Source organism: Halichoeres trimaculatus, unplaced genomic scaffold (genome assembly GCF_033239565.1).
Source record: "Halichoeres trimaculatus isolate MK-OKI-2021-1 unplaced genomic scaffold, fHalTri1.1 fHalTri1_scaffold_4, whole genome shotgun sequence".
NCBI classification, from domain to species: domain Eukaryota; kingdom Metazoa; phylum Chordata; class Actinopteri; order Labriformes; family Labridae; genus Halichoeres; species Halichoeres trimaculatus.
This window is the reverse complement of record NW_027437182.1, coordinates 12179263-12199433: the sequence shown is the minus strand read 5'-3', so window position 1 is coordinate 12199433 and position 20171 is coordinate 12179263. Positions and strand designations below refer to the sequence as shown.

Here is a 20171-nt window from a genome sequence, read left to right as displayed (position 1 = left end):
TCCACTGCATCACTCTGCAGCAGTACACACACAGGGAGTCTGTCCCTGCACCCCTCACGCAGGAAAACAAGCCTGGCTCGGCAGCTGAGTCTCTCTACCCAAGCTAAAATTGTGGTCTGGTCTAAAAATAGAACATTTCTTTTCTCGCAACTATCATACGGCCTTTTCAAATCCACTTTTACAGTTGTGGAGTGTAAACAACATCATGTCTAGTCTGCTTACCCAGTATAAAGAAGGGAGACTAAATAAAACTGCACAGCACTGGGACTTAAAAACCACCCCACACATACCAGGGTATCAAATCACTGGAAGATTATTGTAAGAGCATTTATAGCTTAATATCACACTGCAATCACAAAATATGCACCTGCTGTGTCCAATCGCATGGCAGCTCATTGTGAGGCATCACAGTCTGTAGTAGTCAGGCTAGTGTAGAAATCCCTGGATGACATCATGAAGGTAATAAACAATGATTTACCTGGAGGTGGATGGACAGATCCCACAGACAATAAAAACACTCTCTAATAAAAGCAACTAAAAGCAAGCTATAACCTAGTACCCTATGGAGAAAAAAAACTGTAGCAGCAATTACAATGAACACCCACAGGATTATAGTGGAAATAGGCTAATATACAGTGCAGACAATAAGGTCAAAACCAGACACTAGCATGTGCCAGAAAGTAGCCATTTTCCCTAAAAGGGGATATAATATTAATAAGCTTATTTTAAAAAGCTGCTGTTGTAACAAGATGCCGATCAGACCCAGTAACTGACGGCCCGTGGGCTGATCAATTGGTAATTTTGGGACGCCCTCGTGCAGACAAAAGAACAGTGCCGAGGTGTGTGATGGTGCGGTGTTTGTCTCGCTCCCCAACATCACCTGTCCCCACTTCCTTCATCATCCAAAGCGAAACTAGCATCCTCGACTCACCAAGTACACCGGAGGAGGCTTGCGGCGGGGCAGCGCCTGGCTCCGGCCTCTCTGCGTCCCCTTGCTGCGCTCGGTGTCGGTGCCGGGAGCTCTCGCTGCCGTCGCCTGCGGTGGTCGCACCACTGGCGGCCGCCGCGACCGCAGCTCCGGCGGCCCCCGTGTCAGGCATGCTCTCTATCAGCGAGGAGCGACGGAAGGTGAAGATATTCTCCGAGAAATTGTGCAGTGGTATCGCATCTCAGGAGGGTAAAGCATGGGTGTAGGTGACTGAGCAGCCGGCGGAGGTCCGAGTGAAGGGTTAAATGAGTGTGAAAGTGAAGTGAAGGTTGTCGGCGTCGGTGCAGCGGAGGATCATCCTGGTGGTGCTGCTGTGGAGAAGCAGGACGCGCGGCTAGATGAGAGCGCTTCTCCGACGACTACAGAGGAGGGACAAAGAGGGAGGGAGGGCGGGGGAGGGGGCTGGGTGACACACAAAAACATGCACACACTCGCACACTTTACTACAGTAGGCTTGTGATTTAATTCAATTGTTTTCCCATAAAGTCTCAGAAATACTGCAGCCTAACCGAGAAAATCATTCATCCGAAATAGAAGACAAACAAAAAGAAGAAAGTATGTGAGCTTTTATATTCACTTCAGCAGAATTCAAGACTATAAAAACCCCTAAGAAAAAATGTAAACGACATTGCAAGGTTATTTAAAATTATTATCATTATTTTATTTTTTATGAAGCAATAAATATACCCATAGTCCTACAGTGACCTCTACCAGCAGGCTTCCTAATCTAACCTGAGACAGGCAACACAAAAACTGTCCATTTGTAACATTGCCACTGTTTGTTTGACTATCAAAGCACTGTTCCTATTTTCTGGGATTTGTGCACCCACCTTCAGTTGGCAAACTTGGTCCTCTCTGCAGCAGCTCCCTAAGGCAGGTGCTACGGCAGGTAGACTCCTGTGAGTGTGACAGCACTTTCCTGTCCTGGAAGATTAAGTAGGCCATGATTTATTTATTAATGCAAAAAATATCCTCATAGATTAAATTTTTAGAGACACTCCACACAGGTTCAGGGACAAGACTCCTCTCCGTCCACTGGACACTCTTCCATAAACTGTGTATGCAGCAGCTGTTTGATAACCATTCTAATTTCATTAATATCGCTGTAACATAAGAAATATGGCTGACTTAACAAAGCAAACTGTGGTGGTAATATGTTTGCTTAAATTAGTATGATGTCTTATGAGATAGACAAACAAATGTTGACTTCAGTCAAAGCAAGCCCCAACCTTTAAAACAAACATTGATCACAACAGAATAGGTCAGCCTTCAAATGTGTGCTTCAGTCATCAGTGTAAATAAAGATTGTGTGCATATGTGTGTCAAGAAGAAGGAGGTATTTTGTTCCTCACATGAGGATTTATGTAGCTAATCATCTTTATTCAGATCAGATTAACAGCTTTTTGGTGAGAGGAGATAGAAAATGATGGTTGTGTGTTGATGGTGTTTAACAGCTGTGGGGTGGCAGCTGTCATGCTCTGTGCACACAATGAGCTGCCAGTAAATAATTGAGAGCCCAGGTTAAAGATTGCTCCCCGGGCCTGAGGCCATGTCTCCTCGGCATGAACACAATCTATCCCCATGGCCAGCCCCCTTGGAAGCCGGGTTTCACCGTACAGCCATCAAGCAGCCAGGCAGCCCTCCCCCTCGTACTACAGCTCAGGGCTCTGAAGTATCTCGTCTTTGAATAGAAATTGTGCTTACTCACCACCCTCTGGCTTGACAGCTGCAAGGAGCTGCAACGGGACACACACACACACACACACACACACACACACACACACACACACACACACACACACACACACACACACACACACACACACACACACACACACACACACACACACACACACACACAGAAAGAGATATTGTAGCAGTGACTCTGGATATACTCTGTGAAAATCATGATCCATGTTGTGTCTAAAGACTACAATGTGGCTACACTACCTCCAACTGATAGATAGTAGAAAACTTAAAACTTAATCTAAAATAATGTGTTTTTAACCAAAATAAACACAACTATTTTTCTTAAATAGAGGATTATTTTTTATGTTTATTTGAGGACAGTGCCACTATCTTCATCTCTTTTACATAACTTAATTCCATTATTTGGATCTTCCCTCCAATTTTATCTTTAAACAGTTTAAAACAGCCTTGGACATAACACACGGTAGCGCACTTTATATACGTTTCTGTTAATCTGGATAAAATAGATGAACAGGCAGATAATGAAAATTAACTGTAACGTGGAATATACCGTTACAAACATATTTCACAGTGATGCAGCTCAGTTCTAACAATGTGTGAAAATCTTCTATAATATCAATGAGTTTAACAAAACTGCACAAGGAAAATGCAAAGGTAAGTGTTAGACCAGACAATTGGAGGCAACCTTTTGAGTGGTATAACTCCAGGTATAGCATAACACCAACTAGCACTCTTAATGCTTTTTTGCACTTTTTGTATCAGGTGTCAGTAATACAGGTTATTGTGTTTTATCTGGGTATACCAGCTGTATTATTATTATTATTATTATTATTATTATTATTATTATTATTATTATTATTATTATTATTATTATTATTGAGATTATCAGACAGATCGATAGAGCAACAAAAAAGACTGAATCGTTAATTGACAAAAAAGATTTAAAAAAGGAGGAAGTGTATCGTTGACAGCCGCAGTATCTACACGAGCTAAATATAAAGGCGCACAGTAGGCGGGACTCTTATTTGATTGACAGGCTCTTATCCTATCGGATTTCCAAGCAAGCTGTCGTCCTAGAGGGGCGACCAATCACAGCAAATAACAAGTGTAAACACTCATCGTGGTAAATGTGAACGCTTTTTGAGTAGAGAAGTGACTTTAAAAGACATCACAGAGGAATTTCACAATTTTAGCGTCTGAACCGTCTGTTTTTGGTAGCGAACATGTCACTACGATATTGACGTAGTTCAGAATAAGGTAACATGATGATCTTGATGAAGACAGATCAAAGTTTACTGGGTTTGAAATAAGAAACACACAGAACATAGCCGGCTTGCATTGGCGCCTGGGGATAATGAAACCATCGGTTTATGGGATATGGAGAACTGCTGTCCACACACTGAGGACAAGGTTTGTTAATAACAATTTTATTTCATTTTTTGCTAATAGCCGGTAATTCAGAAACTGTCTCCCTGCAAGCCTTCTTCCATTGTCAACAGTAGACTGCCTTAAAAGTCTAAAAATCATACAGTTCATAAGGTCAGTTTATACTGTGGTGGAGCAGACGAGTATTTCAACAAAATATACAGATGGATTTTTATTTTTTTTAATAAAAACTTGATTTATTTATTTCAAATATACACGACAAACGATGGGTAAAATTAATATAAAAATAGATGACCAGCTGGAACATTAAACAAAAATCAGTTTGTGAAGATTCAGGAAAAATACAGCAACAGATAAGTCACTGCAAGTGATTTTGTATGTGTTTTGTCATTATTGTCAATGATTTAAGGTTAATTCTAAATTCATTTAGAAAAAGAATAAATTTGTAGAGAGATTCTAGGGTCCTGTTTTTATGAATAAAAAATTGGAAATCATATAATTATGCTACAACGGACTTTTTAATTTTTTTTTATATAAACAGTTATATCATTTATTAAAAAGATGAAATGTAATGAAAATACACTGATAGATAGTTCTGGTTACTTAGAAGGTAACCGATTGCAACAAAGATTTTACTTTTCTTTAGCCTTAAATTGTTTGATAAAAATAGGAGAGATAAGCCTTAATTTACTTCAAGATTTTATTGAATGCACGAAAACACAATTAATTTTCTTCAAAAAAAGAAAACTTTGAATCATTCTTCTCCTCTCTACTTTTCCTCTGCAGGTAGAAGGCATTTTATTACACATACTATATATAAAAGTTTTTTTTTGACTTGCTTTTATTAGATAAAATGTTCCTTTTGAATGGCTCTGTAACCCCACTGTATAATCTGATACTTCGATGTGTCTGACCATTTATCTCTCTCCCGCAGAGGATCCAGGCCTTGTAGATTCCTCTCCACCTTCGATGGGCTTCCTGCTGGCCTGACTGACGCTGACACCATCTTTGCATTATCTTCGGGACATGGCAGGTGTGGGGTGGCCGTGGTTCGAGTTAGTGGTCAGGCCTCGGCTACAGCTCTGAGGAGTATGGCCGGGCTCACACGCAGCCTGCCTCCTCCACGCACTGCCTTGTTACGCAGCATCACAGACCCTCAGTCCAAGGAAGTGCTGGACCATGGACTTGTCCTCTGGTTTCCAGGTCTGCGTCTTTACTGCTGAGATTTGTTATCTGATCTTGCTCTTTTTATAACATGTTACACCCCATATCTCTTCCCTGCTCAAAATGTGGTTGATAAACCAACCAAACCAAAAGTGTCCCAAAGTCACTCATAAAAGTACACCCTGGGCTCCTTTGAATAACTCAAAGAAACTGAGACTGTGCTTTTTTCTTTCATGCATTGTTTGCTGCCAGGTCCAAACAGTTTCACAGGAGAGGACAGTGTGGAGTTCCACATCCATGGCGGTCCAGCTGTTGTCACTTCAGTCTTACAGGCTCTAGGTAACCTGCATATGTTAAATTTATGATGCTTTGTTGCAAGCATTGATGAAAAAAACTTTTAGACATTTATATGCATGTCATGTGACATAGAGTTATTTTTAGGGTGCTATTTAGATCTTCAGTTCCATGACTAAGCTGTAAGCCTGCACAGTAACTGGTGGGGTCATGTTGCTGTCCATCACTTTAACTTAAAAGGGAAAACTGTGCATATGTTTCTATTTCAAAGATGCTTATAAAATATGGAATGACAAGCATGACAATCCCACTGTGACTGACGAGTGATATTGCACTGCAGTTCTCCAACTGGCCTTCCAGGGGGCAGTATTGCATAAATTAAGCTTAATGAAAGCTTGTCCACCAATAATCTAAGATGACCACTAATTGTGGATTTTTGGATACAAAAATACTTTGTCTTTGTGTTAAGATAAGATGACATAATAAATCTTTCACTAAAAAAAAATCAAAGGTAGGGAAAATGTAGATCAGATAACAAACCATATGAGTAAGAGAGTATATTTCAGTCATGTAAACTGACCCTGACCTTTAATTATGAAATGGTTTAGAGCTCCCTGTCATCTCCACGTAATGAGATTTGAAAAATGGTTGTGAAAACAATGAAAACGTCACCTCTTGAACCTGCTAAGCTGTTTACATTCTTTGTGAACCCTGAGTGACTTTTTGACACTGCGTTTGATCCTCCTCCTCTTGTGTTTGTGTGTGCATGTGCATGTGTGTGTTGCATATATGTGTGTTGTGCGTGTGATGCTTGCCCGCTGTGTGCATCATGTATGTCTTCTTGTTTGTATGCTGTGTGTGTGTGTTTTTGTATGCGTGTGTGTGTTTGGTTTCTCAGGAAGCGTGCCTGGCATGAGGCCTGCTGAAGCCGGAGAGTTCACGCGGAGAGCCTTTCAAGCAGGGAAGCTGGATTTAACAGAGGTGGGTCAAGAAGAGCACATAAAAACTCACTGAGGCAGATCTGTGCAGATTTTCATGTCAGGGGCTTCTCACAGTAATTTCGGAGGGTTGCTGTGAAATAAACAGGGTCAGTGCACTTACAGTCAAAAATGAAAACTCCCCACTTTACATATCGTGCCCTTTGATCGCTGCTTTAGTTTGGCTGTCAAACATTTATGCCAGAATAAAGCTGCTGGGCTTCTGTTTGTGGGGAATTTTGATAATAGCAGCTCAGCGTGCAGCCCCAGGCTTTCAGAAAGGTCTGTATTTAATATGCTGTTACAATGAATTAGTAGCAAACCTAGGCAGAAAACACCATGCTGGTATTTGTTTATTCAAAGACAATGCAAATGTGTTTTTAACTGTGTGATGAAAAAGAAAAGAAAACACCACAAAGAAACAACAATGCTCCCTTTGTAAATAACATAAATCTTAAATCTTTTCTCACTGATCATCATCTTTTCACAAGAGGGACAAGTGACTGAGTCACAAAGAAAAAAAAATGAATGAAGTATATGATAATGGATATTAAACATGCTCGGACATCATGTTTCTTAAAGGTGGAGGGGCTCGGAGATCTGATCCATGCTGAAACAGAGGCTCAGAGAAGACAAGCCCTCAGGCAGATGTCAGGAGAGCTGGGGCGTCTTTATCAGGACTGGAGCCACAGACTGAAACGAGTAGGTCCACTTAAAGTATTCAGACTCTTAAATTAATCACTTATAACAGTTAGCACAGTAAAATGCTTCCATCAAATATGGATTTCTAGGTGAAGGTGCAGTATGTGTTGCAAGTATATGCATCTGAAATCACACAAAGACTTTTCCTGCATTTTGAGCTAATGAGCCAAATAAATGATTGATACTTGAGGTATCGGCACCATTTAAATTTATTTGAATTACCTTTGGTTAAATGTTAATATGCTGAGGAACAAATGTTAAGCAAGTAAACAAATGCCACACAATGCTGCATTTATAGTTTGATACTGCATTTATAAACTGCAGTTCCCTTCCCTCAATGAGACAAATACACAAAAACATCCCTAAGCAACCCAACCAAAACAATAATAATACATGTACTCCAGAAACATCAGTGATGCTTCACTTTAGCACACTCATCAGACAAGATGTGGGAACTTTAAACACAATCAGACCTGACCGGCTTCACTATGTTGTTTTTGTTGTTCACCTTTTCTTTTAACAACAATGAAAAAACCACCACAGGATTGTGAGCACAAGCCAGATTCTGTTTCTGTTCATGTCGACATTTTTATGAAAGCAGTGTTTTGGAAACAACCTGCCTGTACTGTGCTGCAGGTCAGGCCACGGCAGTTCCACACCTGAACATTGTTTTCTGTTGCTGCTCTTACATCATACAGCTCTGATGGGTTAACTTTTGGGAATATGAGGCTTCCTGTTTTTCATGTCGCTGTGGAACAGGTGTTTCTGTTCATTACTGAGAATGAAAATACTTCTTGTTATGGTGCGTGAAGACATTTTTTAACCTTTATCAGCAGGTTTGGGGGAACTACACAAAATGTTACTGGGGGGTACAAACAAAATCTGAATGGTGTGTGTTTATGCTCTTCTTCTCCGAATCCTCTGATCACTCCAAGAACTTTCATGCTATACATCACATTTATACCACTTCATTCACTGATGGCAGAGGCTGTTTCATGAAGAACACATCAATTTTTAAGTTATTATGTTAACACTCGATGGCTCAGCCAGTTCAGAATTGACCTTCTGATTGAGAGATGATCAGCTCTTCTACTGAACTTCAGCCACCCCACAAATGTCATGTCATTATATGAACATTGAATTTAACTCATATTGAGGTAACATATATCTGAAGTATATACATTTTCTGTTTGAGGTTTCTTGTAAGAATTACGACATAAATTTAACAGATGAAACAAAAATCAAATATTGTTTTGTGTGAGCCAAATTAAAGATTGACAGAGGCGATAGTTTAAACAAAAAAAAATATGACAGGAAAAGAATAAGGGCCACTAAAATATATGTTTTTGAGGTTATGCCAGTAAAAAAAGAAATCTGTTTGAATTTTTTTTCTTTCTTTTGTTTTCTGATATTTTTCTCTCAAAGGCTTCTGTTTTAATTAAGATTTTTACTCTTATTGCCCTATAAACTCTGACTTCATTCATAAAGTTCCTACTAAGTTTCCTACTAATAATTCCTACTGAAGTTGGAAACATGACTTTTTTTCAGAATTTTGACCTTAATCCCCAAAATCTGACTTTAAAGCTGAAATTTAAACGAAATAAAAGCCTGAGTTGTTTTTTTCTGGCTTAACTAAAAAATGATCTTCTTAATAATAAATATTGAGTAATATTTGTTTCTTCGCAGACCAGTTTTTTTCTGCAGCCAGAAAGACACAAAGATGAGATAGTCAAGTTTTGTAATTTGTTGAAATATGATCTGTATTATCTGGGATTTTGTCAATACCTCTGGCTTGCTCTGTTACTCTGTGAAAGCTTCTGTGTTGAGTCGTTACTGCTGAGAAAATATTTTGAGCTTTAAATTCTAACTTTAAAGAGAAACCACTCAAACATTCAAAGACCCACCTCTGCTGAGTCTTACTTTCTTAAAACTTGAGGAAAGGCTCTTTTCTATATGCTGGGGTGCTGTTTTTCCATGTCCTCTCAAATGACACCCTTTTAATGTTCTTTCCATATGGGAACATCTGGCTCTGCATTGTTCTTGATGGATTTAACATAAATTATACAAACAGCTGCTGTAGGTGTTTATTGTGAGCCTGTCACTTAGGACAGCCACACAATAAAGACTTTGATGGATTCTGTGCAGCAGTATTGTTTGTCTTATCTGTACAGTATCCTGTGCTATACGCTGGATGTATAAATAAATGTCACACTCGGGTCAGTCTTCAGATTCAGATTCAGATATATTATTATGCAGTAAGAAAGGAACAATAAAGTGCAGTTGGTTGGAATTTTTCTCCTTCCACACTAATTTGGTGGCAGATAAAGTAGAGGCAGAAAGGAAACAGATGGAGAGGTAGAGAGAGGTGTGTGACATGCAGGAGTCGGGTGGTTGTGCCCTTGAATTTTAGCAGTCAGGATGCATCATACTCAACGACAACAAATCTATTAACAGAATTAAATTATACTCTTGAAAAAGTCATTTGTAATTTATTTTTCTTAAGCCAATGGTTCAATAATTTCTGAAACTCATGTTTCTAAAAAATTGTGACATGTTTGTGACTGAGGTTTATTTTCCACTAACAACACAACAGAAAGTCATTCACTGCAGATGAATACTCCAGTTTAATGGACACAGGCCAAAGATCTAAATACTGTGAACTGTTTTGGAAAAGGTATTCCTATGATCCTTCAAGTCTTTGGCACCAGTTCTGACTGCTCGGTCCAGGTGATCTCCCCTGAGAAATCCTGTCAAGCTGCCTCTCCGCAGCTTTCTCAGGATGCTCCTTAGGATCAGCTCCAACAAGCGTGTATAGCAGAGTCTGATTTCTTTGAATCCAGGATATCAGAAGTATATGATGTGTGTCATGTTAGAGGTCAGATGCTTGTTCACACACCCAGACAATGTCGTTTTTAACCGTTAACTTCCCACTTTTGTGAACGGATTAAAGTATGGGAATGTGATGCTTCCTGTTGTTGTGCAGGCTTTCGCTTTGTGTGTTTGTTTATCTGGTGCCAATCTTGGTGTGGTGGAAAAGCTGAAGGTTAAATTCTCCTTAATGTTCCAGATCTAAATAAATCTCATAAGGTTACAAAGATGTCAAGCAGCAACATTAATTTACTTCACTAAAAATTGGTCCTGGACAATGACTGGAGGAAGGCCTTGGTCTTTAAATGCTGCGAATCTATTGGCTTCTACCTGATCCAGACCAGCCACATCCATTTTCATTTAGTGTCCACAGGCATGACCCAGATCATCGCACAAGGTTACCTGTATTTGTTTTGCATTTAGAGCACAGAGAAGAGAAGGTGAGGTCAATCAAACAATAGTTATTTTAAGTCAAGAACTGTTTCTGAGACACTTAAACTGCTGATTTCTACTTTCTGCTCTTTCGTTTCATGTGTCCCTCAGTGTTTGGCTCATGTTGAGGCCTTCATAGACTTCAGTGAAGATGAGCTCATAGAGGACGGGGTCTTAACCCAAGGTATGTGTACACTCTGTTCTCTGTGTTGGGGAAAAAATAAGCGAACAGTCGTCCCCAGGGCTCAGGAGAAGGAGGTGAAGGGGGTCACGTTGGGTTCTGTTTCTCTCCGAGGAGAGAGGGGTCCGGCTTGCTTTCCTGTTTGGATCTTCAGCTGTCCATCGTGTAACTCTGCAGGGAGAAGCCGTGGACATCAAACTGCTCAAAAGACGGTTTCCTTTAGGAAGTGTGGACAGAAGGCCGGAGGGACAGTGGAAGCCTTCGTCTTACCTTCAAAGCCAACCTGACACGCCGCTCACAGGGAGAGTGGAGTCAGTGTACAGTTCAACTCTGCTCTCTGTGCTTCGGTTTCCCATGCTCCCCGTGTGTCAGTGTGTGTGTGTGTCTCCTCGTAGACCATCGCCTACTGTCTAACTTTCCTGAAGCCTCAGATGTTGTGAAGTTTGGACACAAAGAGCCTGGCAGCTCTTGTTTATGCATGTGGCACGGAATGAGGGCTCACACCCCCGCGAGGAGGATAATTATAGATGTTTTTTTAGAAATAGAAAATTCACCTTCCTACTTCATAAAATTTAAAATAAGTTCCTAGTTTTATATTTTGCCAGACATTTTCTCATTCATTTTCTACGTTTGATTCATTGTCTCACAGTCGAGGTTCGCGAGAAAAGGAGGCTTCGAGTTTCAGAGAAATGACGCGCAGCTCTTTTTAAGAGCTATTTTCCGTTTTAGTCACATGCGTAAAGTGACAAGTCCGTGACCCATTTTTGGACTAGTTGGAGATTGTCAGCCAACGAAGGATGGGCTTTTTCCCACTTCAAAAGGACAGAAATATTTCTTACAAGGCCATGAAAGTGACGTTTAACACGACAACTTCCCTGTTCCCTTTGCTGTCCCCTTTTCCCAACCGTACCCCCCACTCTAAGTGGACAGATCGGTGTGTGACCTGCAGGCGGAGATGGAGCGACATCTGAAGGATGAGAGGAGAGGTGAACGACTGCGCAGTGGAGTCCAGGTTGTGATTGCAGGAGCCACCAATGCGGGGAAAAGCAGCCTCCTAAACACACTCTGTAAGAAGAGTTAGCCTGCACACTCCTTCACACACACATCCACAAGTTTTGAAGGGATTAAGATTAAATATGGCGTCCTCTCCTATAAATACAGACCTAGATATGGCTGTCAGCCACAGTTAGGGGAAGAAGAAAAAGAATCTCTCCAACTTTAAGCAGCATGGACTCACCAAATTTCATGGAATATGTTTTATTACTTATCAGGATGCAAATACTGCCTGTGTGGAGAGAAAGTGAGGAAAATATGTTTTCTAAAAGAGGCGCAATCTGTGAAGGAGAGGAATCCTGAGATTAAAGATGAAGGGTTCAGTTATTGTTCACTGTCTCTAAAGAGTGTGGTAGAAATCTCTTAATATTTAATCATAATATGAAAACATATAAAGGAAATGTAGCATAAAACTTCTCAGTAAATCAAACCTTGAGTCGTCCCGATGAAACCCTTATTGTTGATTATATAAAGGTATGTTTGTTTAAAACGCACCATCCTTAAAATGTTTAGAATAACTTCTTGTAAACTTTACTGAGAGAGACTTGGCAGAGTTTCCTCACAGCTTCCTACCAAAATAATAGACGTATTTATCAAACTCCAGATTAGATCTTGTTATCTTTCCTGTTCTCTCCTGAGGCCTGAGCTCACACCGAGCAGGACAGACGCGTCATGATGAGCTGGCAGCATTATGTCACGTGTGGTGCACAGGACGAGTTTGTCTCGGTGAAAAATAAAGGGAGGAAGTCTGAGAATATATGTGGTGATGTGTTGACCTATGGATGACTTTAGCTGATGATAAATTATGTTAACTGGATTTAATCGTTCAAGTTAGGGCTGCATAGTAAATACCAGTTGTATTATTATTGCTCACAGTGAAGATGTTACACTAATCTAAACCTATTGCAGTTGCCTTTTTAAGAATAAATCTTATTATTATTATTATGATTATTGTTATTATTATTGAGAATAATAATTGGGGAATAATAAAAATAATAATAAGTACTGTTAAATACTACAAAGTATTTTATGCTGACAGTCATTGCTCTCTTGATGGAGTCTGATGAAACTCAGGCTTGCTATCAGCGACGCTCAGATTAAGTGAGGCTGATCCAGATGCCAGATGATAGATAAAAGCTGAGTCACTTTTTACATTTTGGATTCAGGAGGAAATTTTGCTTAAAGTTATTGTGAAACAGCAGATTGTCATGCAGCATTTTTTAAATTATTGTTTTATTTGCAAAAGCAGCAAGACTATAAAAGTGCTTGATGGTTAACAAATCCCAACAATAAAGGACAAGGAATCTTTGGAAGTAATGATCCAGGAAAGAGTTGAATAGCATAGCAGTTTATTAGAGACAAAACTTAACAAACAAAAATTGAAAAAGAAAATAAGGGGAGAGAAATACAAGGCAACAAAGAGCACTAATTATGTGTTTAAAAGGAGGAAAGAAAAAAAGAAAGACGTCAGTAAGACAAAAGGGGACTTGTTTTTTTCTAAAGGGAGAGGAGAGATTTGCTGAAGGGACTTTGTTGAGGAAATTTCAGGAATCCTGACACTTGATGGAAAAGACTCAGATGACTCAGATGACTCAGACTCAGAAATTCAGGTGTTATTGTGACACATATAGAGGCATTTACTGAATTAACTGAGGGATGGAATAAAGCAATATGAAAATTCCACCACAGGTTTTATAAATGTGTGTATGCAGTCATGAGAGTGTATGTCACTGTATTGAAGGCAAGGTTACAATAGTTAACTAAAATGAAACTTAAAACGAAAACTAAAATTTAAAATACATTGCAGTTAACTCAAACTAATAAAAACTAGAAAAAAAAACAAAATTGATAAGTAAACTAAAACTGTATCTTGTGTTCACAAAACTAACTGAAACTAACTAAAATGATAGACAAAATTCCCTTGGTTATAGTTTTTGACAATATTAATAGCCTTTAGGATTTAAATCAATCCTAAACATTTTTCCAACCAATTTTAGACAGTTTTAGGCAGTTGTCAGTGCCGCACACCATCATCATAGCGGCGTATAGGGATGAGCTTGTTTACTGCACTGACTGGCTGTGCACTGTGCTGCGACGAAACGTAGTGGAGCAATGAATCAGAGCATCTGTAATAGTTTAATTTTTACAGAGTCCAATTTTTTATGGAATTTGAGTCTGCCTTTATTGTTACAGAGTCCAAGTTTTTATTAATTGAAGCTCATATTATATTGTTTTTTGATAATTTATGTTAATATTATTTTTATGTAATTTATGTCAACATTATTTTATATAATTTATGCTTATATTTTGTATACTAAGTTTATATTATTTTCATGTGTTTAAGGCAGCAGCCAACATTTCGGTACCAGCATTGACTGAGCAGTGAGCACTATGTTGGACTTAAAATTAAACAGTGTGACAAAATATTTACTCCGACCTTTTTGAATCCTGCACCTGCTTAATAAGGTATGAAAAAACTAAAGCTAAACTAATACTAAACTAAAACTAAACTAAAACTAAGCCTTGTCGCAAAAATCAAGACTAAATAAAAACTAGAACGCCTGCTCTAAAACTAATTAAAACTAAACTGTAATGGAAAAGAAAATGTCAAAACTTACTAAAACTAAACTATAATGACAAATCCAAAACTATTATAACCTTGATTGAAGGTCATTATATGGCATATGGGAGCTGGACTGCAGCCTGTTAAGTGTTGTTAATGTGTTATAAAGTGGCTCAAATCTCAATGATATGAGAGTAAAGGGGTAGTGAGTATGCAGATGAGAGATGATGCAGCCGTTCTGTCTCATTTTGAAACTGAGTATTGTCTTGAATGAGGTGAAACACCAGTTTAAGAGTATTCATCCAGCTTATAAAACCACACAAAGAAGAGTACAAGCTGAATGACTTTCTGTCTAAGTCATTAAGCCTCTCTTTACACCAGAGACATCATTAAGAGGCAGCTATCTTTTACAATGACATGGAGTAAATTAGAAAAGCAAAAAGGTAATTAGGTACTTCATCACTAGAGCATTAAAAGAATATTACTCTGCTACTGAACAGGCACACAGTTAGATTCTCTTAGAAATGTTTGCATAAGTTACCCGACTGCTGGCTGTGAATGAAGTATCTGTTGAAAAAAGGTGTCAGTATATTTCAACTGTTTGTTTTAAACAGAATCCATGTGAAAATGTTTTTCCTCAGCAAAAATACATTTTTTTGTGTAGAGTGTTACAGGGAAGAAGTTTTAAAAGTTTGGGGGAAGATATGAACTTTTTTTAATCCAGGGATTTGATGACAACAATCGAAGGAGAGATTTCTGATTTTCTATACATTTATTTCAAGGTCAGAGACCTGCAGCCATTGTGTCTCCCATCGCTGGCACCACCAGAGACGTCGTAGAGACAGCGCTGGACATCGGCGGCTTCCCCGTCCTCTTGAGTGACACAGCTGGTCTCAGAGACAGCCTGGACCTGGTGGAGAGGGAGGGGATCCGCCGGGCTCTGGAACGGTAGGAGGAGGAAGCTCTTTATTATAAATAATCAAAGAAGTAAAAGCTTTTTAATCTCAGATATCGGCCTCAAGAGGTTTGATGAGGCAGACAAAAAACAGACAGCAGAAGTGTGAAACACATGTAGACTGCTGCTTCAGCATCTGTTCACGAGTGTATAATATAAGCCAGGACAAATTAGCCTGGGACCAATGGAAAATGACCTTGAAAACAAAGAAAGGAAGAAATAAGTCATTGCTTTTCCCCTCGTACGTGGTGCTGGAGTCTTGTAATGTCTGCGCAACATCCAGAGTTTATATTATTACTAAGGCATGGTTATAAATACAGGGGACAAACACTCTCAGGAGGTTGCATAATGAAGAGCCTTCTTTCCTCATTTTAACCATTAACACATTCTTCATGTGTGCTGTTGAGAATGGACATATATGGCCATTCACCTGACAGCTGCTTCCACTGTTTACTCCAGGAAGAAAAAGCTGCACTTGTGGCGTGGGTCAATGTGGCTTTATCACACGTAAACAGACAGAAACACTCATTATTTAATCCGATTTTATACACAGACTCAAGTTTGGTGTGAGAGAAGAGGAGAAGGCGTCAGGCCAAACAGCACACCTCCACACGTGTTTTTAATGGACTGGGGAGTGAAAGTTTTCAGCGTTTGTGACTATTGTGAGACATAAATATTTTTTCCAACAACAGTGTGATTAATGGTTAACTGAGAGTCACAGCCTTGAAAAAAAAGAAGAATGTATTCTGACGATTCAAGGATTGTTTGGTGACGCAAACTGCAGGAAATTAAGTCGGGTACATGCCTGCAGCAGAGAAAAGGTACATTTTCAATGCAAACCTGCTATTCCTTCACTGTTTGTTTGAGTTATTCGGGCGACCTGGTGGCTCCGTAGGAAGGGTGGGCACTTTGTGTTCTTTGGGGGACTTTCTGTGCAGGGAGCAGGTCAGGGGCTCGTGACCTGGGTCACTACAGGAAGGACGTGGTGAGTACAAGCATCCGCTACTGCTGCTGCTGCTGCCTCGGTGTGGGACTGAGGTGCAGGAGTGCACAGGGTGCTCAAATCAAAATAAATAAGATTCACTTATCAGAACTATCACCACCATTATTTATGTTCCTTTGAGCTTTTTGAAAAGTAGAGCGCTTTAAATCTCCTGCACAGAGAAACATTATTTCTGATGACTTGACTTCCTCAGAATCCAGATATTATAATGATGAAAGAGTTTTGCTTCAGTTGTTGTGATATTTCACTTAATACCAGTCTTAGCCAGCCAACATTTCAGTCTTGCCATTTTGAGACTCATTAAGCTAACAGTTTTAAAGGTCCCATATCATGCAAAAACCACTTAATTAAGTCTTTTAGTGAAATATGTGGGTCTTTGGCTTTCCTCCCAGCCCACAAAATGTGACAGTTAATAACAAAACCTGTACTAAGTTGTGCTTTTAATTGTAAAATCCTGACCTAAGACGAGCTGTTTGGATTTGGGGGATTTGCCGACATCAGCGATTCCCTTTTTTGACCAATCAGGAGCAAGTCTGACCTGATTGGTCTACCAGAGCAGATACCCCCGAACCCCCTTCCCGCCCACTCCAGCAGCCATCACTGCTTTGTTTTTGGATGCAAACAGCCACATAGTTCCATGCACAAGCTTCCCATCTCGAAAAAAGACAAGACTAAGTGGCTAGAGTTCATTTATCAAGGAAATGTGCCAGCTACACTCAGTAAAACTGTGCATGTGTGTGCTAGTCACTTCACGGCTGACTGCTTTTCCAACTTTGGACAGTACAACAGAGGGCTAGGGAATAGACTGGTCCTGAATCCAGGCGCATTACCAACCATCTGCCAACAAACCTCTGACCCTAGAAATGTGAGTATTTTAAATGCTGCGTGATGTGGAGCAGCTGTAGGAGCTTTTCCTCAGTGTCCCCCTGTCTCTGTGTTAGCTTCAAGATGCTAACTTTAGCTGTGGTTAGCCTGTTGTTTTAGCCTGTAGTGCTACGGTAAACAAGCTTCACTGTTGTCTAAACATTGTGCACTCGGAGCTCGTGTGTGACGCGGAAGAGCAGGGCGGTATCAGCGGTGGCTCATTTACATATGAAGGTCACGCCCACTAAATCAGAGCGTTCTGAACAGAGGGGCTATGAGAGCCTGGAAACACTGCTGCTGTGCTTGATTTATTGGCTTTTTGGACCAAAACATGTTACTATTATTTCATGAAGACATCAATGATCCATATTAAACTGCAAAAAAAGGAGCATAATATGGGACCTTTAAGCACTCTTATCAATGTGTGTAATCATTTACCTTTTAATTCATTCAAATGTGGTTGCATCATTTAATAGATAAAAATGAATTTCATTCAACTCAAAAATCTTCTGTTTTTCCAGAGTGGAGCAGGCAGATCTGACTCTGGTGGTTGTAGACTGTTCTCATCTTCCTGCTGACACACAACAAGCTGCAGCCTTCCTTCGGGGACACCTCAGGACTGTCCTGCCCACCCAGGAGCACCCAGAGACAGGTGAGATGTCACTATTCATGGTAATGTTTCACATATTGCTTTGAATTGAAACGCTCAGTTTTTAGCTCTCAAACTTGGGGGTTGAATTTTTCTTTGAAGCATCAGTTCAGTTATTGATCCAATCTGCAGCATTTTCAAAGGAGCCAGAAAAACAGTGATCCAGAGGTTACCGGCATTAGGAGGACTCTAATAGAAACCTTTGTACAAAACGAGACAACAGTCGAGTCACTGATATTGAACATTTGTGGTTCCATTCTTGTCTTTAGAGCTTTCCACAGACAGGTTTCTCCTGGTGCTGAATAAATCAGACCTGCTGTCTGAAGAGCAGAGGCAGAAGCTGGACAGAGAGCTAAGACAGGTCTCTGGTCTCCCTCCTTTTAGTCTGATCTCCTGCCTCAGTGATGAAGGACTGCAGGACTTCCTCAAAGTGCTGCACAGCAGCATCAAGACTTTGTGAGTGAACACACAGTTCTTAAAAACGTACTGTTGTGATAATGGAATAAAAGTTTCTGAGTTTTCATACAGAAATGTCAAACAGTTTCTGGTTCCAGCTGCTAAAATGTGACACTGTACTGATTTTCTTTTTATAATTGTTTTCACAAGAAAGTGATAAATTTATGTAAAGATATTTGGTCGAGTAACTAACGGTAACACAGTGACGTTCATGCCCCACTTTTCTCATGTAGATGTTCTTCCATTAGGACTGAACCCATCCAAAGAAGATATAACTCATTTAAATGGTTCAGATTTCATGTGGGTCAGTATGTCATAGGAAATTAAAATCGCTCTCAAAGGAGCCTGAAAACAAAATGTTTTTACCCACGATTAAGTTTTACAAGCATGTTTTCCTTTTTGTCAGATTTTCCACTTTTTAAAACAAAAATGAAAAATAATACGTGTTGATGGCTCTGGTTCGTTCTGTTCTCTGTAACATCCTCTAACATCCTCTGTAGGTGTGGTGACCCTCTGTCTGGTGCCCCCACCCTGACCCAGGCCCGCCACAGAGCCCACCTGCAGCAGTGCTGTGCAGCGCTGGCTCAGTACCAGCAATACCGTGACACTGACCTCGCTCTGGCAGCAGAGGGGGTCCGGCTGGCTCTCACCAGCCTTGGCCGGATCACTGGACGGGTTGGGGCGGAGGAGATCCTGGACATTATCTTTAGAGACTTCTGCATTGGGAAATAGTCGGATGATGAGCATCGAAAACAAGAAATACCTGTAACATCCCCCTGATTGTGTCTGTGAGAAGGCAGCATTCTTGTTGAGTCCCTGAGCATCCATAAAGAAAGTGGGTCAAAAGCCTCGGCATGGTGCCAGTCTTCAGACTCCAGCTGAAAGAATGGAGCTCATGTTCTTGGCTGATGGTTCAGGCTCCTCCCGAGACGCAGAAATGATCGTTTTCTGTTGTTGAAGAGGCTGGAATATTTTCAGAGTGATGAAAGGTGTCTCAAAGGGCTCGTGTGCCAGACCAGTGTTTGGAGTAATTTTATAAATAGTCTTTCAAAGCCTTTGATAGGTGAAGATTGAGCTCTTGGGACAGGGATAGCAGACAGGATCAGTTAAGTAAGCCAGCTGGAGGTAATGCAGGGTCAGGGACTCTCTGTCTGGCTGTTTACTTGTAATGCAGGACAATTAAGGACAGTCTTTGTCCTCGAGCATTTTAAAACTACTCTATGTAAAAGCTTATTTGCAGTAAACACAGGCTGTCATCAGCAAAATGCTAACCTTTGATCATGTGTAATTTGCCTGGAGGACTGTTTAAATAAAAATGGTTATTTCATAAATAACAAAAAACATGTCACATTAATTTTTAGATGTGAAGTAAATGGCATCATTTTGGTGACAAATTAAATTAATCTCATTAACTGTACAGAGACGCTGGAACGCTTCCTGAAATAAAGACTAAATGACTGAAAAGACATAGATTTTTCACATCTTTGAGGCTTAAATTTGGAGTTAAAACCACATTAACATGTCACTTTAGAGCAAGTATGTTAAAATTATGAACATAAATGACCAATAACATCGCAAAATGAAACTCAAATGTTTACTTTCCTGTTTTTATCATGACCAACTCCTGATAGAAATTTCTTGTTGTTGAACTTTTCAGACATAAATCAAGGAGCTTATGGTTAATTGTACCCGTCCACACTGAGTGCTGCACAGGAAGCATGCAAGGAAATCTAAATGGAAGGTCAGCAAAAAACAATAAGTGAAATAAGGTGTTGGGTGATAAAGCTCAAAACAAAAAAACTCAAAGACAATAAAATGTTCCTTGAAATTTTCCATTACAAGCGACACATTTCATGTAAAGTACCTGAGTTATTCTTAATGAGGAGTTTGGATATGTTCAGGTAAAAGATGCAGTTATTCACATCA

General features: G+C 39.9%; 2 protein-coding genes across 2 annotated transcripts in view; one reads left to right on the top strand and one right to left on the bottom strand.

Moving 5' to 3' along the window:
* Positions 1–1364, bottom strand: part of ano8b (anoctamin 8b) — a 42077-nt gene extending 40713 nt beyond the window's left edge. The window contains exon 1 of the mRNA XM_074667576.1: positions 932–1364. Coding sequence (XP_074523677.1) covers positions 932–1100 — 169 coding nt within the window. The 5' untranslated portion in view covers positions 1101–1364. The remainder of the gene's footprint in view (positions 1–931) is intronic.
* A 2449-nt stretch (positions 1365–3813) lies between these two features.
* gtpbp3 (GTP binding protein 3, mitochondrial) lies at positions 3814–20057 on the top strand. Its single transcript, XM_074667428.1, has 11 exons — positions 3814–4108; positions 5019–5287; positions 5501–5587; positions 6441–6523; positions 7102–7221; positions 10633–10705; positions 11626–11769; positions 15101–15266; positions 17662–17792; positions 18059–18245; positions 18746–20057. The coding sequence occupies exons 1-11, from the start codon at positions 4053–4055 to the stop codon at positions 18975–18977; spliced, it is 1548 nt and encodes a 515-aa protein (XP_074523529.1). The 5' UTR covers positions 3814–4052; the 3' UTR covers positions 18978–20057.
* Positions 20058–20171: the final 114 nt, after the last annotated feature.